Here is a 25,576-nt window from a genome sequence, read left to right on the forward strand (position 1 = left end):
TTTCGACGACAATTATTTTTTTTTTAAGGATGAAAGTCGCTTGTTTATATCAATGTTTCTCATCCTCTAAGAAGGCTGGTCCCACAACACTTTCACTTCCTGTTGCCTCCTGTCTAGAACGCTTTCTACCCTTCCTTTCTTCTTACACCCCCCCCCCCCCCCGTTTTCATTACTTTATTTTTGCTTTGCCTTTTGTTAATGAGATAATTGTTTCTTTGTCTCGCAGAGAGCAGCCAGCAGCAGATCATCCTGCTGCCCATCCTCACCGCAGAGATGGTGGGCAACGCTATAAACAGCGCCTCCACCAAGCGAGGATCGTACCGGGGCATCAGCAGTCGCAACGTCACCATCCCTCTCGAGACCATTAAGCACGGTAGCAAGATGGACCCCATGGAACGCGTCTTCCTCGAGGCTGTGGAGAAAGGGGACAAACCCTCCGTCATGAGATGTCTGGCAGGTGGGTTCATTTGAACAAGATTCGTTTTTAATTGAGGTTATGGTAATCGATTCTTCTTCTTTGTTCATTGGCTGAAACTTCCACGGTTTTAAAATGCATGACCGTTTTTATCCCGCCATTTAGGCAGCCGTGCGTCGCTTTCGGAGTACGCTTGCTTGGCATTTCCAATGTATAACGCACTGAACTCTGACATGGATTACATGATCTTTTCCGTGCTCACTTGGTCTTCTGTGGTTATCGAAATATTTTTAAAAATCTCAAAATACACATCTTTCACGAAGCAGTGGAGAGAGGGGACAAACCCTCTATCATAAGATATACACGAAGCAGTGGAGAGAGGGGACAAACCCTCTATCATAAGATATACACGAAGCAGTGGAGAGAGGGGACAAACCCTCTATCATAAGATATACACGAAGCAGTGGAGAGAGGGGACAAACCCTCTATCATAAGATATACACGAAGCAGTGGAGAGAGGGGACAAACCCTCTATCATAAGATATACACGAAGCAGGGGAGAGAGGGGACAAACCCTCTATCATAAGATATACACGTAGCGGTGGAGAGAGGGGACAAACCCTCTATCATAAGATATACACGTAGCAGTGGAGAGAGGGGACAAACCCTCTATCATAAGATATACACGTAGCAGTGGAGAGAGGGGACAAACCCTCTATCATAAGATATACACGTACATGTTTTGGGTGGGTAACTGGTTGAAGATGTCTGCTTTCGCAGGAGAGTGTGGTTAAAGCATCGATTTGTTATAAGATCAATACACATTTTTTCTCACGGAAAGATAAGGTCTACCTGAAAGCTACGGAGAAAGGGGACAATGCAACTGTCATACGATGGCTTTGGAGTGGGTCTATAATGGAAGGCGTCTGCTTGTTCACAGGGCTTGGCACTTACCTGTTGCAGTGTTTGCGGCACGATAGGTTGAATTTGCGAGAAACTGTACTCCGTACCGGCGAATTTGCGAGAGACTAAAACAGACCATGCTGGTTGTTATATCAACACTGCATGCGAACAACCATGTCGGATCTACGACATTCTCCTTTGTTGTTGCGAGAAACTGTAAGCCTACTGGCACGTTTAAAAGAAACTACAACAGACCATGCTAGTAGTGCATGGGACAAACCATTCGGGCCTGCGACAGGCGAATTCATTGTGTACAGCCCTGATACAGAAGGTTATGGTTGTAGCAGCCATTTGTTGAAAGATGCCGGGATTTACAGGAGCTACCGTCGTTGCATTGATTCACCATCTATATAGATGTTTTTCCTGTGAGATTTTATGAAAATGTGACACGCCCACCGTCATGCGCGACCTCTCAGGCTATTAGGATAATACATCTTTTCAAGGAAGTTGCGGTTATTGAATCGACTAGATAAAGGAATATATTATCCCTTTTTCAAAAGGAGGATAATAGTGGCATGTTTGACTTTATTGTAGGTGTTTCGCGTAAATTTGAAGCTGAAAGTTGATGGCTACTAGTATGAGCCATTAGTCCAGTTTCTGGCACTCCTCGCACGCACGCACACACACACACACACACACACACACACACACACACACACACACACACACACACACACACACACAGACACAGACACACACATACAGGTAGACAGACAGACACACAGACAGACAGACAGACAGACAGACAGACATACACACAGACACACAGACACACACACACAGACACACAGACACACACACACAGACACACACACCGCACACACACACACACACACACACACACACACACACACACACACAACGCCATGCAAACTCCGACAAACAAACAAACAAACAAACACACACACAAAAGCACCACCAACAGCAACATTAGAACAGCAACAACATCACAGTGACGCCGGAACCTCTTTTCAAAGCAGTTGATTGACCAGAATCTCGACTGACATCTCTTGTGTTGAACGCAGGTTCAACCAATATCCTTTGCGTCCTCAAAATTATCGGTTTTTCCGTCTTGGACGAAGCTAATGAAGGTTGTTGGTATGACAAAAAGTGGTTGGTGGCCTGTTGTGGGTTGATAGTGTCACGTAGGGCAATGATCGGTGTCCAGAGGAAGGGTGTTAGGCCAAAAAAAAAGGTCTGTTTACGGTAACATAGGCCCAAAAAATAGGGTCGGTAGGTCGGGATTTTTTTTTTCCCCCAAAAAAACCATATTTTTACGTTATTTTTTATTTATTTATTTTTTTTTTCCCCAAATGCCAAAAAAAAGTCTAGGGTCGGGGGAAAAAAATAGGGTCGGTCGGGTTACTGTAAACAGACCTTTTTTTTGGCCTTATGCACGTGAAAGACGAGGAAGAAAGAGGAGGGAGTCGCGAAACAGCAGTACAGCTGAATACATTTGACCAGAGGAGAAGGAGCAAAATTGTGACTGCTTTTGTAGCAGTGGTAAGTTTAAAGTATGAACGCATTTTTTCTACTGAAAACCAGGGTAGAAGTTGTGATTTGATAATATTTGATCAGAAATTACGGTCCAACACTTTTTAAAACAAGGTAAAAAATGGTATAGTGGCTTTAAAGGTTAACAATCTTGGTAGTTCGAAAGGTTGGTCGCAAAAAAGAAACCAAACAAAAGTGTAAAAAAAAATCTGAATCAATTTCGCACATTGACATGTTTGAGCGGTCAGCAAAACTAATAGCTCTCTCCGGTAAACGAGAGGACACACGACTTCAGCGGAAGATCACTTACTCCTTCAAAAATCAGTTTTATGAACATATCACGGCTACAATTTGAGCACAGCGATATCTTTACGTTCCGTTTGTTGCAGGGCCGAACCCAGTGTCGGTGAACTGCACGGACATGCTGGGTCGGTCGGCCATTCAGATCGCCGTGGACAACGAGAACACGGAGCTGGTGGAGCTGCTGCTGAACGAGGACGGCGTGGAGATCGGGGACGCCCTGCTTTACGCAATCAGGGAGGGCGTCTACAAGATCGTCGAGGTCAGAGTGATGATGATGATGCTGCTGCTGCTGCTGCTGCTGCTGCTGCTGCTGCTGCTGCTGCTGTTGCCGCTGCTGCTGCTGCTGCTGCTGCTGCTGATGATGATGATGATGATGATGATGATGATGATGAAGAGATTGATTTTTAGGGTCCATTTTGTATACACGTGTCTGACTTCAGTTTTGACCATGTTACACCGCATTGAACAGACCTAGTAGATACCATAAATAATTCCTACAACTCGCTAACACAAGAAATAAATGCGAAATTATACAGAAAAAGGCAACAACCATAAACAGAACGCACGGAGCCAAAGTAGTATTTTAATCCATGACGTTATTTTCGACGTCCTCAGATGTTGATAGAACACCCGTCCATCACGCGCGAGATGCTGGGCGCTGAGTGGTCCAAGGTTCGCCACCAGGAGGAGAGCTTTGACTACTCGCCCGACATCTCCCCCATCATCCTGGCGGCCCACTGCAACCAGTTCGAGATTCTGCAGCTGCTGCTGCTGCACGGCGCCAACATCGCGAGGCCGCACCAGCTGTCGTGCTCCTGCAAGCGCTGTCAAGCCCAGGTAAGGGGCCGTGAGGTGTCATTGTGTTATGACTTTTTAATGATTCGTGTGTTGGTCGATTTCTCCTTGCAAAGACCTTATCGTTAAGCTAACATCGAGAGGCCGCACCATCTGCCCTGCTTCTGCAAGCGATGTCAAGCCCAGGTGAGGTGTCATTGTAGTAAATGTGTAATGATACGGTCCATTTTATTTTGCGGAAAACATATGTTAAGCCAACATCGAGAGGCCGCACCAACTGTCCTGCTCCTGCAAGCGATGTCAAGCTGAGGTAGGGGGGTCATTATCAGGCGTGCACAACAAACGTACTGGTATCTGATTGTAGACATCTGGCTAGCATTTAGGAAGAAGAAAGGCCTCGTTCAACCTAAGATGTGCACGCTACACTTTTAATGTGTGTTTTCAAACTCTCAGGTGTACGCAGACAGTCTCCGCCATTAACTGTTACTTATCAACACGTAACTCAACTCTTATAAATCTTTAAGACCCTTATTCTACTAGGGCTGTATATTGCAATTAGAATATACGCTCATTTCCATGCCCTCAGGTACACGCGGATAGTCTGCGCAACATTCCGTTGGGTATCAACACGTACCGCGTCTCCTTCCAAGACCCTTGTTCTTCTAGAACTGTACAATGTAATCATAACGGACACTGATTTCCATGCCATCAGGTACACGCAGCTAGTCTCCGCCACTTCCTGCTACGCACCCTCACGTACTGCAAATTTTCTATGTTTTTAAGATCCTTGTTGCCTCTAGATACGTATATATCGTAGTTAAAATATCCTCTGATTTTCATGCCCTCAGGTACACGCGGATAGTCTGCGCCACTCCCTGTTGCGTATCAACACGTACCGAGCCCTGGCCAGCCCCGCGTGGATCTCACTGACCAGTCCGGACCCCATACTGACCGCCTTCGAACTGTCTTGGGAGCTACATAAGCTGGCCCTGCGAGAGAACGAGTTCAAGGACTCCTACATCCAACTCAGCAGTCAGTGCAAGAAGTATGCCTGTGACCTCCTGGAACAATGCAGATCGTCTGAAGAGGTCATCGCTGTCCTGAACAAGGTGGGTCAAAGAACTCAACACAGTCGGCCAGAAGGTATGTTTATGGGCACGAAATAGTGAGGCATATTCTGCTTGTGGGTGGCGGAACTGGAATAGGTCGCCAATAATTTAGTACTGGCAGCCGAAGTTTAGAAAAGCTGTTCAGAGTATCGATTTAGCTTGTTCATCCCTCAACGAGGCTGGTAAAGATCCAGTCATGATGATCTATGTCCTGGGAGCTGCAGCACCTGGTCCTGAGAGAGAACAAGTTCAAAGACTCCTACATACAGCTCAGCAATCAGTGCAAGAAGTACGCCTGTGACCCGATGAAGCAGGACAGGTCCTCTGAAGAGGTCATTCCCGTTCCGGTTGGTAGAAGGCTAACGTTTGCTGGGACAGCTCCTTGGCAAGATTGGTAAAAGGATCTATTTAGAAATGGTTTGGGCTTGGCAAAACTGAAAGATTATATGAAAGTCACTTTTTTTTCAAAGCTTCTTATTCTCTCAGGTCTTAGAAGATTGGTTGCGCATAACATAAACTATTTTTTATTGCTATTGTCTGATTGTAGTTATGCAGGTTATGTTTTTAAATTCCTTTTTAACAACTGCACAACTAGCGGCTGCCATTGCTGATCGTTAAGTTGTTTAAACGATGTCATTCGAAGAATTACAATTAGCAATGCCGCACGCAATCAATTTAATCAATGGAGCACAGCAAACTATGCACATAAACGTGCTCTTAAAAACGATATAGGAGCGGATTTGGCGGACGAATACGACGAATAGAACATATGTCGTAAGTTATGCTAATTGGAGCATATCCCTGCTGCGCTCAAGAAAAAAAAAACCAACCCACACTGTTGTATAAGCGTTGATTTGTTAGCGTGAAGCAGAGTGTGCTGGCTACAGATAGGGAGGCAAGGAGAACCAGGGCTCATGAAGATGAAAGACGAGGAAATGCCACAGGTGTAATCACCAGCGCAAGAAATAGACCCCCCGCGTCCACCAAGCAGCGTGGACTATCGATCAGTCATGTCCATGCTCAGTTGCGTTTCTGGGTCAGCCTCTTCAATCAGCTGACTGAACTACACTCTTGTTAGACTGTTGTCCGCTGGGGGTGGGTGGAGGGTGGGGGAAACAAACATGTGACGAATTTGTTGCGAATTTTTTTTCCTTTGCAAAATTTCTCTGTCTCTGACACTGTCTCACTTTCTGTCACTGTCTGTGTACGTGTGCCTCCGTCTGTATCGGTCTGTCTGCCTGTTTGTCTTTCTCTTTGTCACTGTCTCCCTCTGTCTCTGTATGCCTGTCTTTCTGTCTGTCTGTGTGTGTGTCTCTCTCTCTCTTAGTCTTTCTCTCTATCTCTCTTGTCTCTCTGTCTGTGTGCCTCTGTCTGTCTGTCTGTCTGTCTGTCTGTGCAAGGTCCATATTTTCTGTCCTGTGGATGATGGCACATTGCACGTGTGTTCTTAAACAGAATGTTTTGCTTTATATTTATTTACTCCCATTTCTCTGTCGCGATATAACCTTCGTGGTTGAAAACGACGTAAAACACCAAATAAAATTAAAAAAATAATAAAAAAAAAACCTCCCATTTCTCTCTCGAATTCATGTTCAGACACGGATGAGTTAAATTTAGACAGTGATGATTATGTTTAAAGTATGATGATTGAAGGTCACATACCCATGATCAGCATTATAAAACTATAAAACTTTGGCAATCCCGTGGAACCATGTTCAAGTTCAGACAGCGATGATTACCGTGTTTAAAGCAGTACCGATTCGTGTACAGGCTGTTATAGTTCTTGTTGAAACAATAATGATTCATTCCTGATATTGATTTGGCACAGTGGCGTGGTGGTAAGACATCGGCCTCCTAATCGGGAGGTCGTGAGTTCGAATCCCGGTCGCTGCCGCCTGATGGGTTACGAGTGGAGATATTTCCGATCTCCCAGGTCAACTTATGTGCAGACCTGCTAGTGGCTTCACCCCCTTCGTGTGTACACGCAAGCACAAGACCAAGTGCGCACGGAAAAGATCCTGTAATCCATGTCAGAGTTCGGTGGGTTATAGAAACACGAAAATACCCAGCATGCCTCTCCCGAAATCGGCGTATGCTGCCTGAATGGCGGGGTAAAAACGGTCATACACGTAAAAATCCACTCGTGCTAAAAACATGAGTGAACGTGGGAGTCTAAGCCCATGCACGAAGAAGAAGAAGAAGAAGAAGAAGAAGAAGAAGAAGAAGAAGAAGATTTGGCAAAGTTGACTTCGCGACATCTACTTCACGATGTTCGCTGCACGAAGCTTTGTCACTGGATTTTCATTAAAAGACTTTCTGAAGTCAACTTCGGGATCCATTAAAGCCTGTTCAGACAATGATGGTGCACGTCCTTACAGTAACGGAACAGATTTAAAATAATCACTCATGTTGATGGCGATTTGTGTTAAAAAGTTGATGACTTGCAGGTGAATGCCAATGACATGGAGGAGGAAGAAATGGACACTGACAAACTGACCCTATCCCGACTCAAGCTGGCCATCAAATATGATCAGAAACAGGTGAGTGGTTCTTGTAATAGCAATTCTGTTTCATCAGATGCATTTATTTCAATATTTTGTTCAAAATTATTTGACACATCCTTCTGCGGTCTTTTGATACAGTGCCCCCCCCCCCTTTTTTTTAAGACTCTCTCCATTTTGTTTCTCAGATTTTCAGTTCGTACCCTCTGTAAATTTACCTCCATTTTAAGACTCCCTTCGTTTTAAGACCGGCATGATTTTCTCAAATCTGTAGAGGTCTTAAAAGTGACGTTCCACTGTAGTCGTAACATAGCGTAACATAGCGTAACATAGCGTAACATAGTGTAACATAGCGTAATATCAACCATTTCATGAAGCTGCGTAGCAGAACGACAGATTTGCTATTCTGAGATAACATTTAAGTTTGGTGAAAGCGCAAAACAATTAATGTGGTCTTTCTTGGAAAACAGCAAAACCAACACAGCGCAATTATAAACAAACTTTATAAACAAACTTCCTTTCAGCGTATTTCGTTTGCCTAGTGTGTAGCTACCACAATGTATTACAAGGGGCGGATTAAGGGGGGGGGGGTTACAGGGGTTCCGAAACCCCCCCCCCCGCCCCCCGGCTGTCAAAAAAAAAATTAACACTAACTTTAAAAGAAATAATGAGTGGCTGCCGACACCAGTTGATCATGTTTAAAATCAAGGATAAGCCATAAATTGTTCATAAAATAGCTAAATCTCTTCAGCTTCTGGGGGGCGAAGCCCATGTACCCCACAAGGGATCTACCCCTGGACCCCAGGTTGTAACCCCCCCCTCTGGCTTAACTGCTCCGCCCCTGATTACTACTGCCACTACACCTACCACTACTACTGCTATTTCAACATTACTACTACATGTACCATACTAGAGTAGTCCCTTTGTTTCACGACCTTTTCAACTCTAAGAAGATTTAGTCCTTAAGAAAGGGGAGAAACGTGTAAACTTTGTGGAGAGAACATCCCAGCAAGCAAAGTATTAAAACAGATAGGGAACCCTAAAAGGTTACAACAAAACGAGAGATCTTGCTATGTTACCACAACAATCACCACAACTACTAGACTCAAAACTCAAGACTCAAGATTTTCAAGACTCAAAATGTTACTGTCCTTATCAACAAGGACAATGCCATGCAGTGTCGGGCAGTTATAGACATAAAATAAATTACATTTACTAAGAATTGAGAGTTGCACTAAAAAGCATCCGCATACTAAAACTTCTAATAATTATAATCCCCGACGAACCCCCCAACCCATAACCAACTCCCACCATGTGTGCAGTTTGTGGCTCACTCCCACTGCCAGCAGCTGCTGACTTCCATCTGGTACGAAGGCCTACCGGGATGGCGGAAGCGCAACGGCGTGATGAAGTTTCTCATCTGCATCGGCCTCATCTTCATCCTGCCCTTCATGGCTATCTACTACCTCGTGTTCCCGCGCAGCAAGATCGGGCAGCTGCTGCGAAGTCCCTTCATGAAGTTCCTCTACCACACGGCGTCCTTCGTCATGTTTCTCTTCCTGCTCATCTGCGCGTCCACAGACATCGTCGCGGTAATGCCACAGAGAGAGAAGATGCGAGGACCCAATCCTTCCCAGCTGGAGTGGCTGATTGTGCTCTGGGTCAGTGGTGAGTCGACAGTGTAGACTGTGTTGGTGATTGGTTGCTTTGTCGATGAGTGGCTGATCGTTCTCTGGGTCAGTGGTGAGTCGACAGTGTAGAATGTGTTGTTGATTAGTTGCTTTGTCGGTAAGTGGGGGACTGCTTTCTGGGTAACTGATGAGATAGTGTTATGGTGAATTAATTACTTAATGTTCTGTTGATCAGTGGGTGACCCAATTCTTTAAAGGCTGTGAAGGTCCAGTACGCATGACATAAGTATCAATATGATGCTCTTCACGTAGAGGTATTGTGTGAACTGAGTGCAAACAGCTATAGAAGCAGGACCTTATGGCCTACATCTGGCACTGTATAATAAGGGCTGGGGTTCTAGGTGTTGCCTATGTACTTTTCTGTAGCTCAGCTGGTTATTTGAACATTTTTCACGTGCAGGCTTTGAGTGGGCGCAGTGCAAATAGCTGTTGGACTATTGGCATGCATCTTTCAGTAGTAGAATGTCATTATGAGTTTGGTGCAAATAGCTGTTGGACTATTGGCATGCATCTTTCAGTAGTAGAATGTCATTATGAGTTTGGTGCAAATAGCTGTTGGACTATTGGCATGCATCTTTCAGTAGTAAAATGTCATTATGAGTTTGGTGCAAATAGCTGTTGGACTATTGGCATGCATCTTTCAGTAGTAGAATGTCATTATGAGTTTGGTGCAAATAGCTGTTGGACTATTGGCATGCATCTTTCAGTAGTAGAATGTCATTATGAGTTTGGTGGAAATAGCTGTTGAACTATTCGCATGCATCTTTCAGTAGTAGAATGTCATTATGAGTTTGGTGCAAATAGCTGTTGGACTATTGGCATGCATCTTTCAGTAGTAGAATGTCATTATGAGTTTGGGTCCTACGCCTTTGTACTTTCCTGCTCAAACATATTGTCCAGTATACTACGATAATCATGTTAACGTTTTAGAGCCTGAGGTGGTGAATAGGCGGAGTGCAAACAGCTGTGTTGAAAAAGGCTGAGGGCGTACATCCGTCAATGGGGGAAATGGCTGTACTTCATGATGCTGTCTGTGTGCATTTCTGCAACTCAGCTGTCCATTCGTTCAATTATCACGTGCAGGTTTTGTGTGGGCGGAGTGCAAACAGCTGTGGGAAGAAGGGCTGAGGGCGTACGTACGTCAGTGGTGGAACTGGCTGGACTTCATTATGCTGTCTCTCTACCTGGCCACCTTCGCGCTGCGTATCGTGGGCTTCTTCCAGATCGAGTCTGGGGTGTACGGACCTCGCAAGATGGCGCGCAAGGACTGGCCCACCAACGACCCCACGCTCATCTCGGAGGGACTCTTCGCCATCGCTAATGTCTTCAGCTTCGCTCGCATCATCTACCTCTTCCAGGTATGGGTGAGGGGGGGGGGGGGGAAGGAGTGTGTCTTCATCCGATTCATTTCATTCGCAACGTCTTTTTGCATCACTTCATTGTTGATGACAATTATGTTTAGGATAGTCACTGTCAAGGTGACCGTATTTTTGTACTAGTTGCGTGAACCCTGGGGTTGTTTTTGGTCTTAAAGTGTGTTGGTCCCGTACAGAGCTCTTTGGGTTGTATGTTGGAACAGTAGAACCTGTCTATAACGACCAACACAAGGTAATCGTTATGGCCAGGTGGTTGCCATGGAAAGGTGAAGTATACAGAAACAACCTTCGAGGTGGTCGTGATGGGCAAGTCGTCGTTATCGAGAGGTTAAAACTTGTCGCCAGGGTAGGTTTATTTATTTTATTTTATTTCATTTTATTTTATTTTTCTGTCCCAACTCTTATTCAGAGTTGACACACGTTTGGGTTAATGATTACTGAAATGAGGATGAGGATAATTATGATGCTATGGAGTTAGCACAACCTGGTCACCCTCACGTATACTGTAAACATTGGGCCAAATAAAAATATGTTGGTTTTATTGGGTAACCTGACCGACGCTATTTCTTCCTGCCGACCCTTAATCTTTTTGACATTTCTACAAAAAACTAAAAACTTTTGACACATTTTGCGAACCATACCGAGACTAAGGGAAGTAACCTCCTTTTAAATCGACTAAATTAAAAAAAATTAAAATTAAAATTAAAAAAGCCGATCTACCACCGACCCTATCTTTTTTGGTCACGTGACCCTAAACCAACATATATTCTTTGTTTGGCCTTGTTAAACGTCGTATTATTCTATTGCTTTTCCATAGGCAAACCAACACTTGGGGCCTCTTCAGATCTCCCTGGGTTGCATGTTAATAGACGTAGCCAAGTTCCTCTTCATCTTCTTCCTCGTGCTGACGTCCTTTGCCTGTGGCCTCAACCAGCTCTACTGGTACTACAAGGAGAGCAGTGACCAGGACGTCTTCTTCACGTGAGAGTTGTTCTTTTATATGTTTTTGTGTGTGTGAGTGTGTGTGTGTATAGCTTATATCTATATATATATGTGTGTGTGTGTGTGTGTGTGTTTGTATTTGTGTGTTTGTGTGTGTGTTTGTGTGTGTGTCTGTGTGTTTGTGTGCGTGTGTGTGTGTATATGTGTGTGTGTTTGTGTTTGTGTGTGTGTTTGTTTGTTTGTGTGTGCGCGCGCGCGTGTGTGTGTGTGTGTGTGTGTGTGTGTGTGTGTGTGTGTGTGCGCGCGCTGTCCTAACCCTTGTTCCTTGTGACATTATGTACCCACAACGCCCCGTCCAGGCATCAACTGCTCCGACCACATCTGAATTTCATTCCGCTGCCAGAATTGCCAGACATTCCAGGGAGGGATGTCTGGTCGGTGTGGTAGGCTACCCTCTGAAGATGACACTGCACTGCTGCCGAGTCACTTCGACGGTGTTCAGGGGTGGTTCTGTCCCGAGCCAACGGACGCAGCCCACTACTCACTCACACACACACACACACACACACACACACACACACACACACACACACACACACACACACACACACACACACACACACACACACACACACACACACACACACACACACACACACACACACACACACACACACACACACACACACACACACACACACACACACACACACACACACACACAACTATGCACACAACTATGCAATCTTTTGAGCTTAAGTCGGCCCCTGACGTCACATGACTCAAAGAAGGGAAATCCAGCGTTCAATCGATACATATTTTTCAGACATGATGGCATATCTTTGAAGCCGACATGTTCCTGCCACCGACAACTCAATTTCATTTTATCATGGCCTTTGTTTGAAAGCCTTTTATCAAAACACGTTCCTCTGGTCGCTGAGCTGCCACTTAGGATATGGCCACTAACAACGTTAAATCTCAATGTCAATATTTCATGGCGTCCATTTTAAAGCATTTTATCAATACACGTTCCTTGCTGGCTGCTCCTATCACAGAAATCTGATTTTCCTATTTTCGTGGCGTCTCTTTGGAGCCATTAATTTATCTTGTTTACGACTTTTTTTTTTATTCATAACGAGCTGGATGACCAAAAAGCTTGCATGAAAAAAAAAATCCACCAAGGTCCTATAATGTTCCCACTTGGCCGCTGAGCTGCCACCGATGACGTGAAATTTCATGTTCATAATGTCCTGACGTCACACTGTCTTGACGTCATTGCAGGCTGTTTATCTTCATAATTTCCTGACGTCACTGTCTTGACGTCATAGCAGGCTGTTTATGTTAATAATTTCCTGACATCACTGTCTTCTTGACGTCATTGCAGGCTGTTCGCCAGCTACATCACGCTGTTCTGGGCCATGTTCTCCCTGACGCCGCCCAGCAGCATCGAGATCAAGGACGGCCAGAAGTTCACGCAGACCGTGGCTGAGCTCCTCTTCATCGCCTATCACGGCATGGCCATCATCCTCCTGCTCAACATGCTCATCGCCATGATGTCCAACTCCTTCCAGGACATTGAGGTGAGTTGGCTCAGCCATGCTATGAATAACAATTGTGTTTTAACAGGGATGCTATATAAACAAGGATAGTTTTGTTTTATGGGCTCAAACATGCTATAAAGATTGTTTTTTATGGGCTCATCCTCCTGCAGGCCTGCTCAACATGCTCATCACCATGATGTCAAACTCCTTCTAAGACACTGAGGTGGGTGGGCCCACAGTTGCTGTATAAAAAGCTTCAAACAGCCTTTTGTCTTATATGGAAAATAAAAATGACGCATTTGACCATGTAAGGAACATTAATTGCACTCAAAGAGTGTAATAAATAGTGTTTCTTTATGGTCCAAGAGAAGCTGTGGAATACAGATTGTTTTGCATGGCCATCATCCTTCTGCTCAACATGCTTTTTTTCATGATGTCCAACTCCTTCCTAGACATTGAGTTGGGTGAGCCCACAGTTGCTATGTAAATAAAGATTGCTTAATCTTAAAGATGCTTAAAGATTGCACCCAGAAGTGCCTAAAAAATACAGATGTTTGAGGGGTCCAGGGATGTTATAAATGAAGATTGTTTTAACGGGCTCAAAGATGCCAAAAATAAAGATCGGGGTGGTTTTTTTTGTTTTTTTGTTTTGGGGGGGGGGGGGGGGGGGGGGCAGAGATGCTATAAATACAGATTGTTTGTATGGTGACAGAGATGATATAACTGAGGACGGTTTTTATGCAAAAGTAGAAAGACGATTAAGAAGTAAAACGAGAGCGGGCTATACTAGAACATTTCGCTATACCCAGCCTGTTTCCAGTACATCAGACACTATGACTCCCATTCCTTTGATCCTTGAATGTGAGGTACCATCCACAATCAACAGTGTTAAAAAGGCCACTCTGTGAGCATACCTCTCACTTTCTTCTTCGGATAAGCTACTGTTTAAAAGTGGCAGCAATATATACATTTGACAATATAGAATACAGAATAAAGAATGTGTTACTGCCCTAGGTTGAGAATTTCCCACAACATTCACTCCACCCAACATACGCATCTATAATTGAATCAACGACATCAATTAAAATACATGTATGTGCACTAATAGTATCAACATTATCACTCTAAAATGACGGGCGGAGTGGCGTAATGGTAAGACATCGGCCTCCAAATCGGAAGGTCGTGAGTTCGAATCCCGGCCGCGGCCGCCTGATGGGTTAAGGGTGGAGATTTTTCCGATCTCCCAGGTCAACGTATGTGCAGACCTGCTAGTGACTTAACCCCCTTCGTGTGTACACGCAAGCACAAGACCAAGTGCGCACGGAAAAAATCATGTCATCCATGTCAGAGTTTGGTGGGTTATAAACACACGAAAATACCCAGCATGCTTCCCCCGAAATCGGCGTATGCTGCGGGGTAAAAACGGTCATACACGTAAAAACCCACTCATGCAAAAACATGAGTGAACGTGGGAGTTTCAGCCCATGAACGAAGAAGAAGACGAAGAAAAAGATTACTCTACTATCCTTCCTTTTCTACTAGAATCACGCCGACATGGAGTGGAAGTTTTCACGGTCCAAACTGTGGATGGGATACTTTGACGAAGGGTCGACCCTACCCCCGCCCTTCAACCTAATCATCAGCCCGAAGTCTATGTACTACCTTGTCAAGGCGCTTGAGCGCATTTGTCGCGAGCTGCTCTGTCGGAAGAACAAAAACGGCAATCGAAGGAAATCTTCTGAAGGGACTATAAGAGTGAGGCTTTTTTTTCCGTGTCGTGTTCGTCTGTTTTTTTAATTCCTTTGTGTGTGTTTTGTGTGTGTGATAGTTTAGAGTTTGTTCGTGTTGGAGTGGCTTTTGTTTGTTTGATTGATTGAGTGGTTTGTAAATGAGTATGGGAGGGATACATGGGTTGATGAATTGATAGGCTAACTGATCATGTGACTGACCTTTCCTATCGGTCCTGACAAGTGTGTGTGTGTGTGTGTGTGTGTGTGTGTGTGTGTGTGTGTGTGTGTGTGTGTGTGTGTGTGTGTGTGTGTGTGTGTGTGCATGGGTGTTTGTGTGTGTTTGTGTATATGTGCGTGTGTGTATGCATGGGTGTGTGTGTGTGTTCGTGTGTTCGTGTGTGTGTTCGTGTGTGTGTGTGTGCGTGTGTGTGCGTGTGTATGAATGTGTGTGTGTGTGTGCGTGTGTGCGTGTGTGTGTGTGTGTGTGTGTGTGTGTGTGTAAGAGAGAGAGAGAGAGAGAGAGAGAGAGAGAGAGAGAGAGAGAGAGAGAGAGAGAGAGAGAGAGAGAGAGAGAGAGAGAGAGAGCTTTGGAACATGTAGGAGACACTTCAGTAGGATAAATCAAATGGAAAATTCGTTCTTGCTTCGTTCGTGGTTTAGTATAATGTAATCAATAACCGCAAAAGGGCAAGACGACATTCTGTCCCCGAAAGATCTGTCATAGTTTGCAGGCCATTCATTGCCGACAGGCTTTGATATTTATACATTTTATTCTGACACTATTTAACGAGTCATTTGTTCTGTAATTTTACAGTGCCGTTACAGAGGGGATGGGGGGGCTGGAAAGGGGGTGTTAAAAGTGAAAAAGGAAGAATGTATCTATGTATGCATGTGTGTTTTGACTGCGTGCATGTGTGCTTGCGTGTGTGTGTGTGTGTGTGTGTGTGTGTGTGTGTGTGTGTGTGTGTGTGTGTGTACAATGTGCGTGCGTTGATGCGAATGTGTGTTCTGAACTCTATATATATACGAGTGCATGGGAGTGCTACTCTCTGTTCGTGTGTCTTGTGTTTGTTTTCTCAAATATACTCTCAGTAATTTTGCATGGAACTTTTACATGCGAGAAGGTGGTCTTGCCAGTTGGTGCATGAAGCTTTTATCAACTACATTTTTGCACAGATTCTGGATTCCCGAAATTTTTATACGATCTGCATGCCAATTTAGCTAGAAAAAGTAAATGTGTACATGTACAGCTTCTGAAGTATTGTGTAGCATCATTCGGTAGTCTTGAGTCTTTGCTATAGTTATACGTACATTGTCCGCCTAAAGATGTAGTATGGTTATACGAGATGACTATATATCATAACAGATCGCCAGACCAAATTTCTAAAGGTGAGGTTGTTGTAAGCTGACTACAGATTCATGAAACATAACGTGTGATGATGTACTTTGTAATATTTTTGTGTTGGTGTGTTTAACTGGTATTAGTCGAGAGGCTGGCTTTTTGATCGGTGATCTTACAAAACTGCCACAAAAACTATTAAATAAGCTTACATACAGACCTAGAAGCACAAACACACGCACGAACGCGCGCGCACACACACACATACACACACACACACACACGTACGTACACATACACACACACACACACACGTACGTACACACACACACGTACGCACACACACACACAAACAGACACACACACGTACATACACATAATTATACACACACGCACACACACACACACACAAACACACACAAACACACACACACACACACACATACACACACAAACACACACACACACCCTGCGACAACGACAACAACAGATCAAAACAAAACAACATTCAAACAACACAAAACAGCCCAACAAAAACTCAAAATCCCAAATAATCCCACCATCCGTATTTTGACGTTTAAAACTGTCGTGTCTTGTGATTCCTTGTTTCGTGCGGTCGTCTTGTGTCGCATATCACGTGGTTTTGTGACGTAAGTTTGTATTGTTTAGTTTCCTTGGCAGCGCTTCACGTGCTTGTGTGATGTTCTCTAGACGAGGTTTTGCATGACATGACCGCTTTTGCTATGTTCTAGTCACGGCAGACAGTTGGACCTTCAGAAATCAATGTGTTCAAGGTGAGATTTTATTGCTGTTTTTTTTGTCGATCCCAGCAAAAAGGTAAATAAATATGAAAATAAAAAAAGTTAACAAAAAATCTTACATCAGCCTGGGAGATTGAGTATGCACAGTGAAAAAAGGAGGTGACTTCTTTCCTCCCTAGGAATGAGTTGATCGAACCGAGAGTTTGCTGTTTACCACCTTGTTTATATTACCAGGTGTTCAACAAAACTGGTTTCAACAGTGTTTCATGCAATAGTCGATCGATACAATCCACGACAAACGTATTTTCCACATCATGGATTATATTTAGAAGTGTTCAACAAATGTAATTGTTGGTAAAATGAGCATTTTTTGGGAGCAAAAGTCTATGAAGTCAAACGAGCGAGATTTTTATATTCAGATATATTTTTAGACTATGAATATTCTATAAAAGGCCACACTTATGCTCGAAAGGGGGCAAGACCAAGAAGAAAACGAACATCTTATTTTGTGTGTGAAGATTTTTCCTAAGGATTGCAGATTGGACTAACTTTGTTAGTTCGCCACTTTTGTATAGGACACAGCGACGCACAGTTTGGTGAGCCCAGGAGTGTGTCTCTGATGCTTCAAACAAACGGAGCTCATGTTCACATGTTAATAAATCCAAAAACAAAGAGACTGCCAACGTTTCAAAATTCAGAATCGAAAAACAAGAAAGGTAAGATGTTGGAACGTTGTTATTGACAAAAAATACGTTACAATCACAAATATATCGACCCAACGGTCTTTTAAGTGAACAGACAAACAAGTAGTCACAAAAAACTTAGCTTAATGGAATCATTCGCTCGGCTTCCTGGCGAGTTGGCGAAAACTGAGCTAAGTTTTCTGTGACTATTTCAGTGTTTGTCGGTTCACTTAAAAGACCGTTGGGTCGATATATTTGTGATTGTAACGTATTTTTGTCAATAGCAACGTTCCAACATCTTACCTTTCTTGTTTTTTGATTGACATGTTAATAGATTGCATGACATTTGGCTTGCCCTGGTATTTCAGACACAGGAGAGCGTCCAGCCGTTTAGCTTTATTAGTGATGATTTTGCTCCAGACGTGAGTACACATGATAGTGTCCTTCAACGCATCGTCGGTATTGTTCTTTTCCTCACAACTGCTTTTTGGTGTTCATGTACATGTAGCATAATAGTTGTGTAATCCTTCAGCAATAACTGTTTATGTGTATGCTTTCTTGTCAGTGTGCCTGTCTCAAAGACAATTTCACTACAGCCGTAACGTTTTCTATATCATTATAGTTGTGTAATCCTACAGCAATAACTGTTTATGTGTATGCTTTCATGTGAGTGTGCCTGTCTCAAAGACAATTCACCAAAGCGGTAACTTTTTCTATGTACACTCTTTGTTAGTGACTGTGTTGTGCCAATTTCACAACAGATGTAATTTTCGTATGTATGCTTTTTGTAACTGACTGTCTCATAAACAATTTCATCACAACCGCCACCTTGTAAACTCTTTGTGCAAATGCAATTTCACCACAAATCGTGACTTTTTTCCATGTACACTTTTCGTGTTTGACTGTATTGATGACAATTTCACCACAGCTGTAAGGTATATATGCTTTTTGTAACTGACTGTCTCATAAACAATTTTTTCACAGCCATAACCTTGTCCATGATAATTTCATCACAAGGTAATTTTTTATATATGTTTCTTTGTAACAATCTTATCACAGCTGAAATGTTTGTTATATATGCTTTTTTTTGTCACTGACATTCTCACAGATAATTTTCACAACCCCTTTAACTTTTTTGTGTGTATGCTTTTTGTGAAGAGACAATTTCATCACAGCCGTACCTTTTTCCATGTTTGCTTTTTGAGAGTGACTTTCTCAAAGACAGTTTCTACACAACGATACATTTTGTGTATGCATTTTGAGACTGTCTGTCACAAAGATAAGTTTATCACAACCGTAACTGTTTCTATGTATGCTCTTTGTTCAAAGAGAATTTTACCACAACCTTAACTTTTACCATGAAAGCTGTTTCTGTGTCCGAAGCCGTAACGTTTTTCTTGTATGCTTTTTCATGACTTTCTCAAACACAATTTCATCACGGTCGTTACGTTTTCTTTGCATACTTTTTGGTGATCTTCTCGAAGACTTGTACTGTAGCTGTAATGTTTTCTGCGAGTGCCTTTTGTACAACTGACTGTCTGAAACACAATGTCACTGAAGCCATAACGCTTTCTATGTAACTTTTTTGGTGGTCGCGTTAAAGACTTTCAGCGGGCTGTAACGTTTTCTGAATGTACGTGCCTTTTTATGGCTGAATATCTCTTAGCAAATTTCATATGAACTCCATTTTTTTCTGTGCATTCTTTATATGACTGTTGGTCTCAAAGACAAGTCAACATCTTATACTTTTCGGGGAAAAAATCCTCGTCAGTTGTACTTTTTGGCGGCGCTATTTAGATATGTACCTGTTGTCGTGAAAATGTGGACATGATTCACAGATGAATACTTACCCAACGGAATTTTAATCTTCTGTGATATCCTTGGTTGACAGTAGTAATATATAAGTTCTGCTCATATTAAAAAAAGTTTAATTTACAGCGTACGTGTATTTTAAATATGTTTAAATCCAGCATATGGTTAAAGTAGTTAGCATTTTCTTGTAAGCTTAAACTTGCCTCTTAAGTCCTTGTATTGCCCATTTAATAAATGTAAATGATCTATTTTTCATTTATGAAGGAAATTGATACACTGTAAAATGTGTACTTTTAGCAAACGGCTTGCTTCCTTTATTATTTATATTTGTTAAAAATGCATATTATGAGGAGATTTGTGAACATAACTTGTTTTCATTCCACTCTTACGAAACTTTATAAATATCGCACCAGTGTTCGATGTTGCACCAGTTATGACACTCGCTAACGTATTCTGTATAGTCGTTGCTTCATGCGCGCGCATATGTTATTGGTGTGTGTGTGTGTGTGTATCTTAAATTAAGAGCGAGAGAGACAGAAAGAAAGAGAGAGAAAGACACTCAGAAATAGAGAGAGAGAGAGAGAGAGAGAGAGAGAGAGAGAGAGAGAGAGAGAGAGAGAGAGAGAGAGAGAGAGAGAGAGAGTGAGAGAGACGTAAGACGTAATACATTTTATTGATTAAACACACAAGGTTCATTTCAACGGGGTGTGGGGAGGAGGGGTCAGTAATACATGCCGTGTGTTTGTATTTATGGACAATCAACCGGTTTTATCTCTTTCTCTCTAACATATACTCACACGAACGCACGCACGCTCTCACTCTCTTTCACTATATCTCTCTCTTAAACCTAAAGACATATCCAGCGCATGAATTAACAATATGGGTAGGTGCAACGACAAACAAGTTTACAGTGCTAACATACATTATCGGCTTTCAATCATGCTCTATCGTTCCACGGCACAGAGAGAGAGAGAGAGAGAGAGAGAGAGAGAGAGAGAGAGAGAGAGAGAGAGAGAGAGAGAGAGAGAGAGAGAGAGAGAGAGAGAGAAAGAGAGAGAGAGAGAGTTAAATAGATACATGCTTAATTATATACTGTTTCTGCTTTTTTAATCCAAATGTTCATACCCTAATCCATGACAAAATATCTAAGCTCTTTCTCCTAACGCCTGCTCTATTGTAAGAAATATTATCTTTGCTTTGTACCTGCGTGTTTGATGAATTACTTTTCTCAATATTTTATGGCTATTCTCAACATCTGTTCTTGTTTTTTCTTACGTGTGTTACCTTGAGTCAGGGAAACAGAGGTCAGGTTTGACACAATCAACTGTACTACTATTTAGTGCGTTTCTAAGTGTTTGTAAATTAACATTTGGTGGAATTTGTTCAGAGGTCGCATTAACCATAAGGTAACTTTATTATCACCTTAAAACGAAGTTATCACAATCACATAAAACAACAGACATGTTTTGGCAGCAAATGTTTTGGGAGAAGGTGTAAGTTTTCATTAGGTTTTTGTTTTTGCCTTAAATGAACATGTTAAACTTACTTTTGTGTGTGCTTGAATTGTTTGGATAATTATAGCAATTCTATAGTGTAAGCTGAACTGTCGTGAAAGATACTGACAGGCATGAAAGACAACATAGACTTTCTCCGCCAAGTGATATTACATTGCATTGGACAGTAGTTAGCTACTCTTTTCAAATGTGATTTTCATTTCAGCTTTAGTTCTGTAAGTAATAGGATATTTTTTTAATTGGCTTTTGTTGGTGCAACTGTAGTTATTTTCTGTTGGTTTTGTGCAGAGGCCCACGTTCACCGGAGATGCGATACAGACACCCCACTCACACCCGTTTGTCGACTGTCTCCAGTACCAGGTAAGTTGAGGGGCATTCATATTATTGAACTCAATTGAATTCCATTGAATTCCACTGAATTCCATTGAATTCCATTCAATTGAATTCCATTCCATTGAATTCCATTCCATTCCATTCCATTCTATTCCATTTATTCCCTTTCCATTCAATTCAATTTGATTCAATTCAAATTGATTTATTTCCTTTCCATTCAATTCAATTTGATTCAATTCAATTTGATTTATTTACTTTCCATTCAATTCAATTTGATTCAATTCAAATTGATTTATTTCCTTTCCATTTAATTCAATTTGATTCAATTCAATTTGATTTATTTCCTTTCCATTCCATTATATTCAATTCAATGTAATTCATTATCTGAATGTGGAACACAAAGAAATATGTCTTTTGGCTCGTACACAAATATTACATCACTTAAAAATCACATCCCTTACACATCTTCAATATGTACACACAAACAATCAGCTAAAATAAGAACTACAAGTTCAAGACATAGTGCACTCACACTAAAACCACTCTCTTCATTCACGCACATCTGCACACACACTGTTGCATAACCACCACCTACATACACTCGCGTGTCAAGTATCAATGATAAATACATAAATACTAAATGCGTCTGGCGGACCCGGGATAAGGGTGGAGATTCGTCTGATCTCCCAGGTCATATTTAGTGCAGACTTAACCATCTTCGTTTGTACACGCGAACACAAGACTAAGTACACACGGAAAAGATCATGTCGCCAATGTCAGAGTCGGGTGAGCCACAGAAACACAAAAATACCTAGCATGGCGTCTCCCGAGTATGACTGCTGAAATGGTGGGGGGGGGGGGGGGGACGGCCATGCGCGTGAAAACCCACTGGTGCAAGACACAAGTGAACGTGGGAGGTGCAGCCCACGAACGCAAATGAAGAAGAAGAAGAAACGTACGAATGGGCCGGTATGCAGGAATCGATGTGAGAGACTTAAAGGCACAGTAAGCCTCCCGTAAACCATCACAGATACGGTCAGGCTTTTACACACAGTACAAACACCCTTTCATTTAAACACTCACCGATTGAGAACATCCAAGGTGCCCTCCGTAAAGAGCGAACAATTTTCAAAGAATTTATTTTTGCGTGGTTTATCTTACCCCTTAGCCATCGTGAACCCGTGTGATCCAGTTTCCCTTTTTCACAATGTAGTCGTCAGTTAGTCATTTGAATGCGACTCGATGTGAGCTTATCTACAATAGCACGTTTTTATGCACGACACAAACGGCTGTCGTTCACAAGAACTCTAGCGATGGCTTTTGACTGTTGAGAGGAACGGCGATATGCATAAACCGTCGTCTGCTACGACCCTTGCGTAACCCTGCATCCGGGCTTTTCTTTTTTCAAACTTTCACAACTTCGAATTGTACTGATCCTGTCTTGATGAAAAAAGAATTCTTTTATGATTAAAGAATGTTTGTGTAACAAGCTGTCAATTTATTATTTAGATTTTAAAAGTTAGGTCTAGCGCAAAAACGCACCACATATTCTGATAATCATCGATCCACGGCTATGGCCAGTTTACATCGATAGAATGAGACCCGAAGGGAAGTAACTCATTTTTGACCTGAGTTCAGGATGGGTCCAAAAAGTGTTCGAGACAATCTGCAAAATTAATTCTTTAAAAATTGCTCGCTCTTTACGTAGGGCAACTAGGATGTTCCCGTTTGGTGAGCGTTCAAATGGAAAGGTGTTTGTACTGTGTGTAAAAGCCTGACAGTATCTGTGATGGTTTACGGGAGGCTTACTGTCCGGGCGTGATTTCCGGTATTGAATATTCATAACAGCCGTCCAGCACCAAAACGAGGCGCCATTGTTGTAGAGGAGCAAGTCCACGAAAATAAATTCTTTGAAAATTTCTCACGCTCGACAGAAAGCAGCCAGGATGTTCCCGTTCGGTGAGCGTTCAAATGGAAGTATGCTTGTACTGTATGTAGACGCTCGGGGAGCTCTGTGATGGTTTACGGGAGGCTTAACTGTGCCTTTAAATCACGGATTAACTGCACTGATGGAACAGTTTATCACGGCATAAAGTCTTTAACTCTCAACTCTTGCATATCAACCCGGCTTCACTATGTTTTAGTTTGTGTTGTACAACTGTGACGCAGGAAGTGATGCGGAGACTGATCTGCCGCTACATCCACCAGACCAAGAAACAGCTGAGACAGGACGGGGTCAACGAGGATGACCTGCTGGAGATCAAACAGGACATCTCCAGTCTCAGGTAAGCTTACCTCGCCTATCTTGAAATCTTGTGTGTTTCAAACTGTTCATGCGAAGAAATTCTGAATAAAATTTTGTTTAAACCAAAGCCAGCCAAACGGGCTTTGATACTGAGCGAATTAAGGGAGGTCACCCAATGTTCATATTACAAACGAAAATTTTAATCGGCTGAACTTGACCCAGTTTCACTAACTTTTGTGGACCGAGAGGCTTGAAAACAGAAAAAAAAAGTGTTGACCCTTACAAAGATCGAACTGGTCGCAATAACGTAGATTAAGTATTTGTCTATCATTAATTGCTGAGTTCATATTAATTTGTTCTATTTTAACAAAGGTTTGAGCTGCGAGAGGACCGCAAGAAGGAGACGATGCGAACCACCAACCACATGGACAGCCTGCGTCGGGACATCCGCCAGACCCTCTTCAAGCCTTCCTCCACCAGTCACGCCGTGCAGCGTCCACCCTCTTTCAGCAACGACCACCCGGCCTACCCCTACCAGCCCGGGCCCGGGCCGGACCAGGGTGCGGCCTTTGAGTCCTCGCCGTCCCACGGGCTCCTCAGCCGTTCCGAGCTCGATCAGCTGAGGAAGGAGCTGGTGACTGAGCTCAAGGACGAGATCAGGACAGCCACGCGCCACATGATGGCTGTGTGCATGTACAGCGGCCACAACGGAGTGAGTGGGGGTGGCCACTCGGGTAGAGGGGTGGAGGGGAGGGCGGGGCACCAGGGTGGCACCATGCCGGCTCCCCAGGCTGTCCCCCAGCTGCAGTCGGACCTGTACCACACCCATCTCTACACGCAGTTGTGATGCGACAGTGGAAAGGCAAGTGCTGTCTGAACTGTACCACTCCTATCTCTACACGCAGTTGTGATGCGACAGTGGAAAGACAAGTGCTGTCTGAACTGTACCACTCCTATTTCTACACGCAGTTGTGATGCGACAGTGGAAAGGCGATGTACTTCTGACTGCGTGTTGGCTACTAAGCCCTGATGCTGTATGGGCGAGGCTCACCCTGTGTTTTGGGGGATTGGTCAAATCTGAACTGTACCTCACCCATTTCTACACGCAGTCGTCGTTGAGCGTCGTCGTTAAGTGCAAGATCTTCTGGCTGTTTACTTCGCCTAAATCCGATATGGGCGAGACGTCCCCCGTTTTCACAGGGGCTGGTGTAAAAAAAAATACAACACACCATTCTCTACACGCAGTTGTGATGCAACTGTTGAAGTGCGGGTACTTCTTACTGTTTTTTGCTGTCCAGCACAGATCCTTTGAGAACTAGATTCAAGCTGTTTTTGTCGAGTCTGGTGTCAGAACTGTATCCCTACAACGTCTGCACATAGCCAATGTGGAAGGAGCAGGTATTTGTGTCTGGGGTCAGAACTGTATCCCTACAACGTCTGCACATAGCCAATGTGGAAGGAGCAGGTATTTGTGTATGGTGTCAGAACTGTATCCCTACAACGTCTGCACATAGCCAATGTGGAAGGAGCAGGTATTTGTGTCTGGTGTCAGAACTGTATCCCTACAACGTCTGCACATAGCCAATGTGGAAGGAGCAGGTACTTGTGTCTGGTTGCTTGCTCTTTATCACACATCTCGTAAGGGCTGAATTCACGCCTTTTCGTTGAATCTGGCGTTGGAACTGTATGAAACCAACCTCGAATGGCAATTCGTAAGGGCGAGGCTCACGCTATTATCATCGACCGCGGTGTTTGAAAGGGGAATTTCTACTCCCGCAGACCAGCTTTGTTGCACCATATGACAGAGAAAGCGAGGGCGTCGTTTTGGCTGAGTCTGGCATTACTCCCTGTCTGTTTAGCCGAGCCCAGTTTCATAACAAAACGTTTCACGTTCATCAGTTTTCAACTGGTACCCGTGTATGGCAAAGGGCTCATTGCTGCATCATCGAATGAGGTATTTTTTTGCTCAGAATACGTCAACCCTAAAACCCCAAAAAATCACTTTTACCAGTTTTGATCTGGTACCCGC

At 43.3% G+C, this 25,576-nt stretch overlaps 1 protein-coding gene across 1 annotated transcript; it reads left to right on the forward strand.

Moving 5' to 3' along the window:
- Positions 1 to 253: 253 nt before the first annotated feature.
- Positions 254 to 24,394, forward strand: LOC138968044 (transient-receptor-potential-like protein). The gene is made up of 15 exons (XM_070340606.1): positions 254 to 457; positions 3,262 to 3,434; positions 3,791 to 4,012; positions 4,819 to 5,079; positions 7,527 to 7,619; positions 8,903 to 9,248; positions 10,355 to 10,629; positions 11,465 to 11,628; positions 12,974 to 13,169; positions 14,673 to 14,885; positions 16,952 to 16,993; positions 18,012 to 18,065; positions 21,258 to 21,329; positions 23,472 to 23,587; positions 23,920 to 24,394. The coding sequence occupies exons 1-15, from the start codon at positions 274 to 276 to the stop codon at positions 24,392 to 24,394; spliced, it is 2,886 nt and encodes a 961-aa protein (XP_070196707.1). The 5' UTR covers positions 254 to 273.
- Positions 24,395 to 25,576: the final 1,182 nt, after the last annotated feature.

Source organism: Littorina saxatilis, linkage group LG6, assembly GCF_037325665.1.
Source record: "Littorina saxatilis isolate snail1 linkage group LG6, US_GU_Lsax_2.0, whole genome shotgun sequence".
NCBI lineage: Eukaryota > Metazoa > Mollusca > Gastropoda > Littorinimorpha > Littorinidae > Littorina > Littorina saxatilis.

What these genes read in the sequence shown, in the direction of transcription:
- LOC138968044 (XM_070340606.1), top strand. Translation starts at nt 274, where the DNA reads ATGGTGGGCAACGCTATAAACAGCGCCTCCACCAAGCGAGGATCGTAC. An exon ending in GTGATGATTTTGCTCCAGAC is followed by an intron (nt 18,066 to 21,257) that starts GTGAGTACACAT and finishes GGTTTTGTGCAG; the next exon opens with AGGCCCACGTTCACCGGAGA. An exon ending in TCGACTGTCTCCAGTACCAG is followed by an intron (nt 21,330 to 23,471) that starts GTAAGTTGAGGG and finishes ACTGTGACGCAG; the next exon opens with GAAGTGATGCGGAGACTGAT.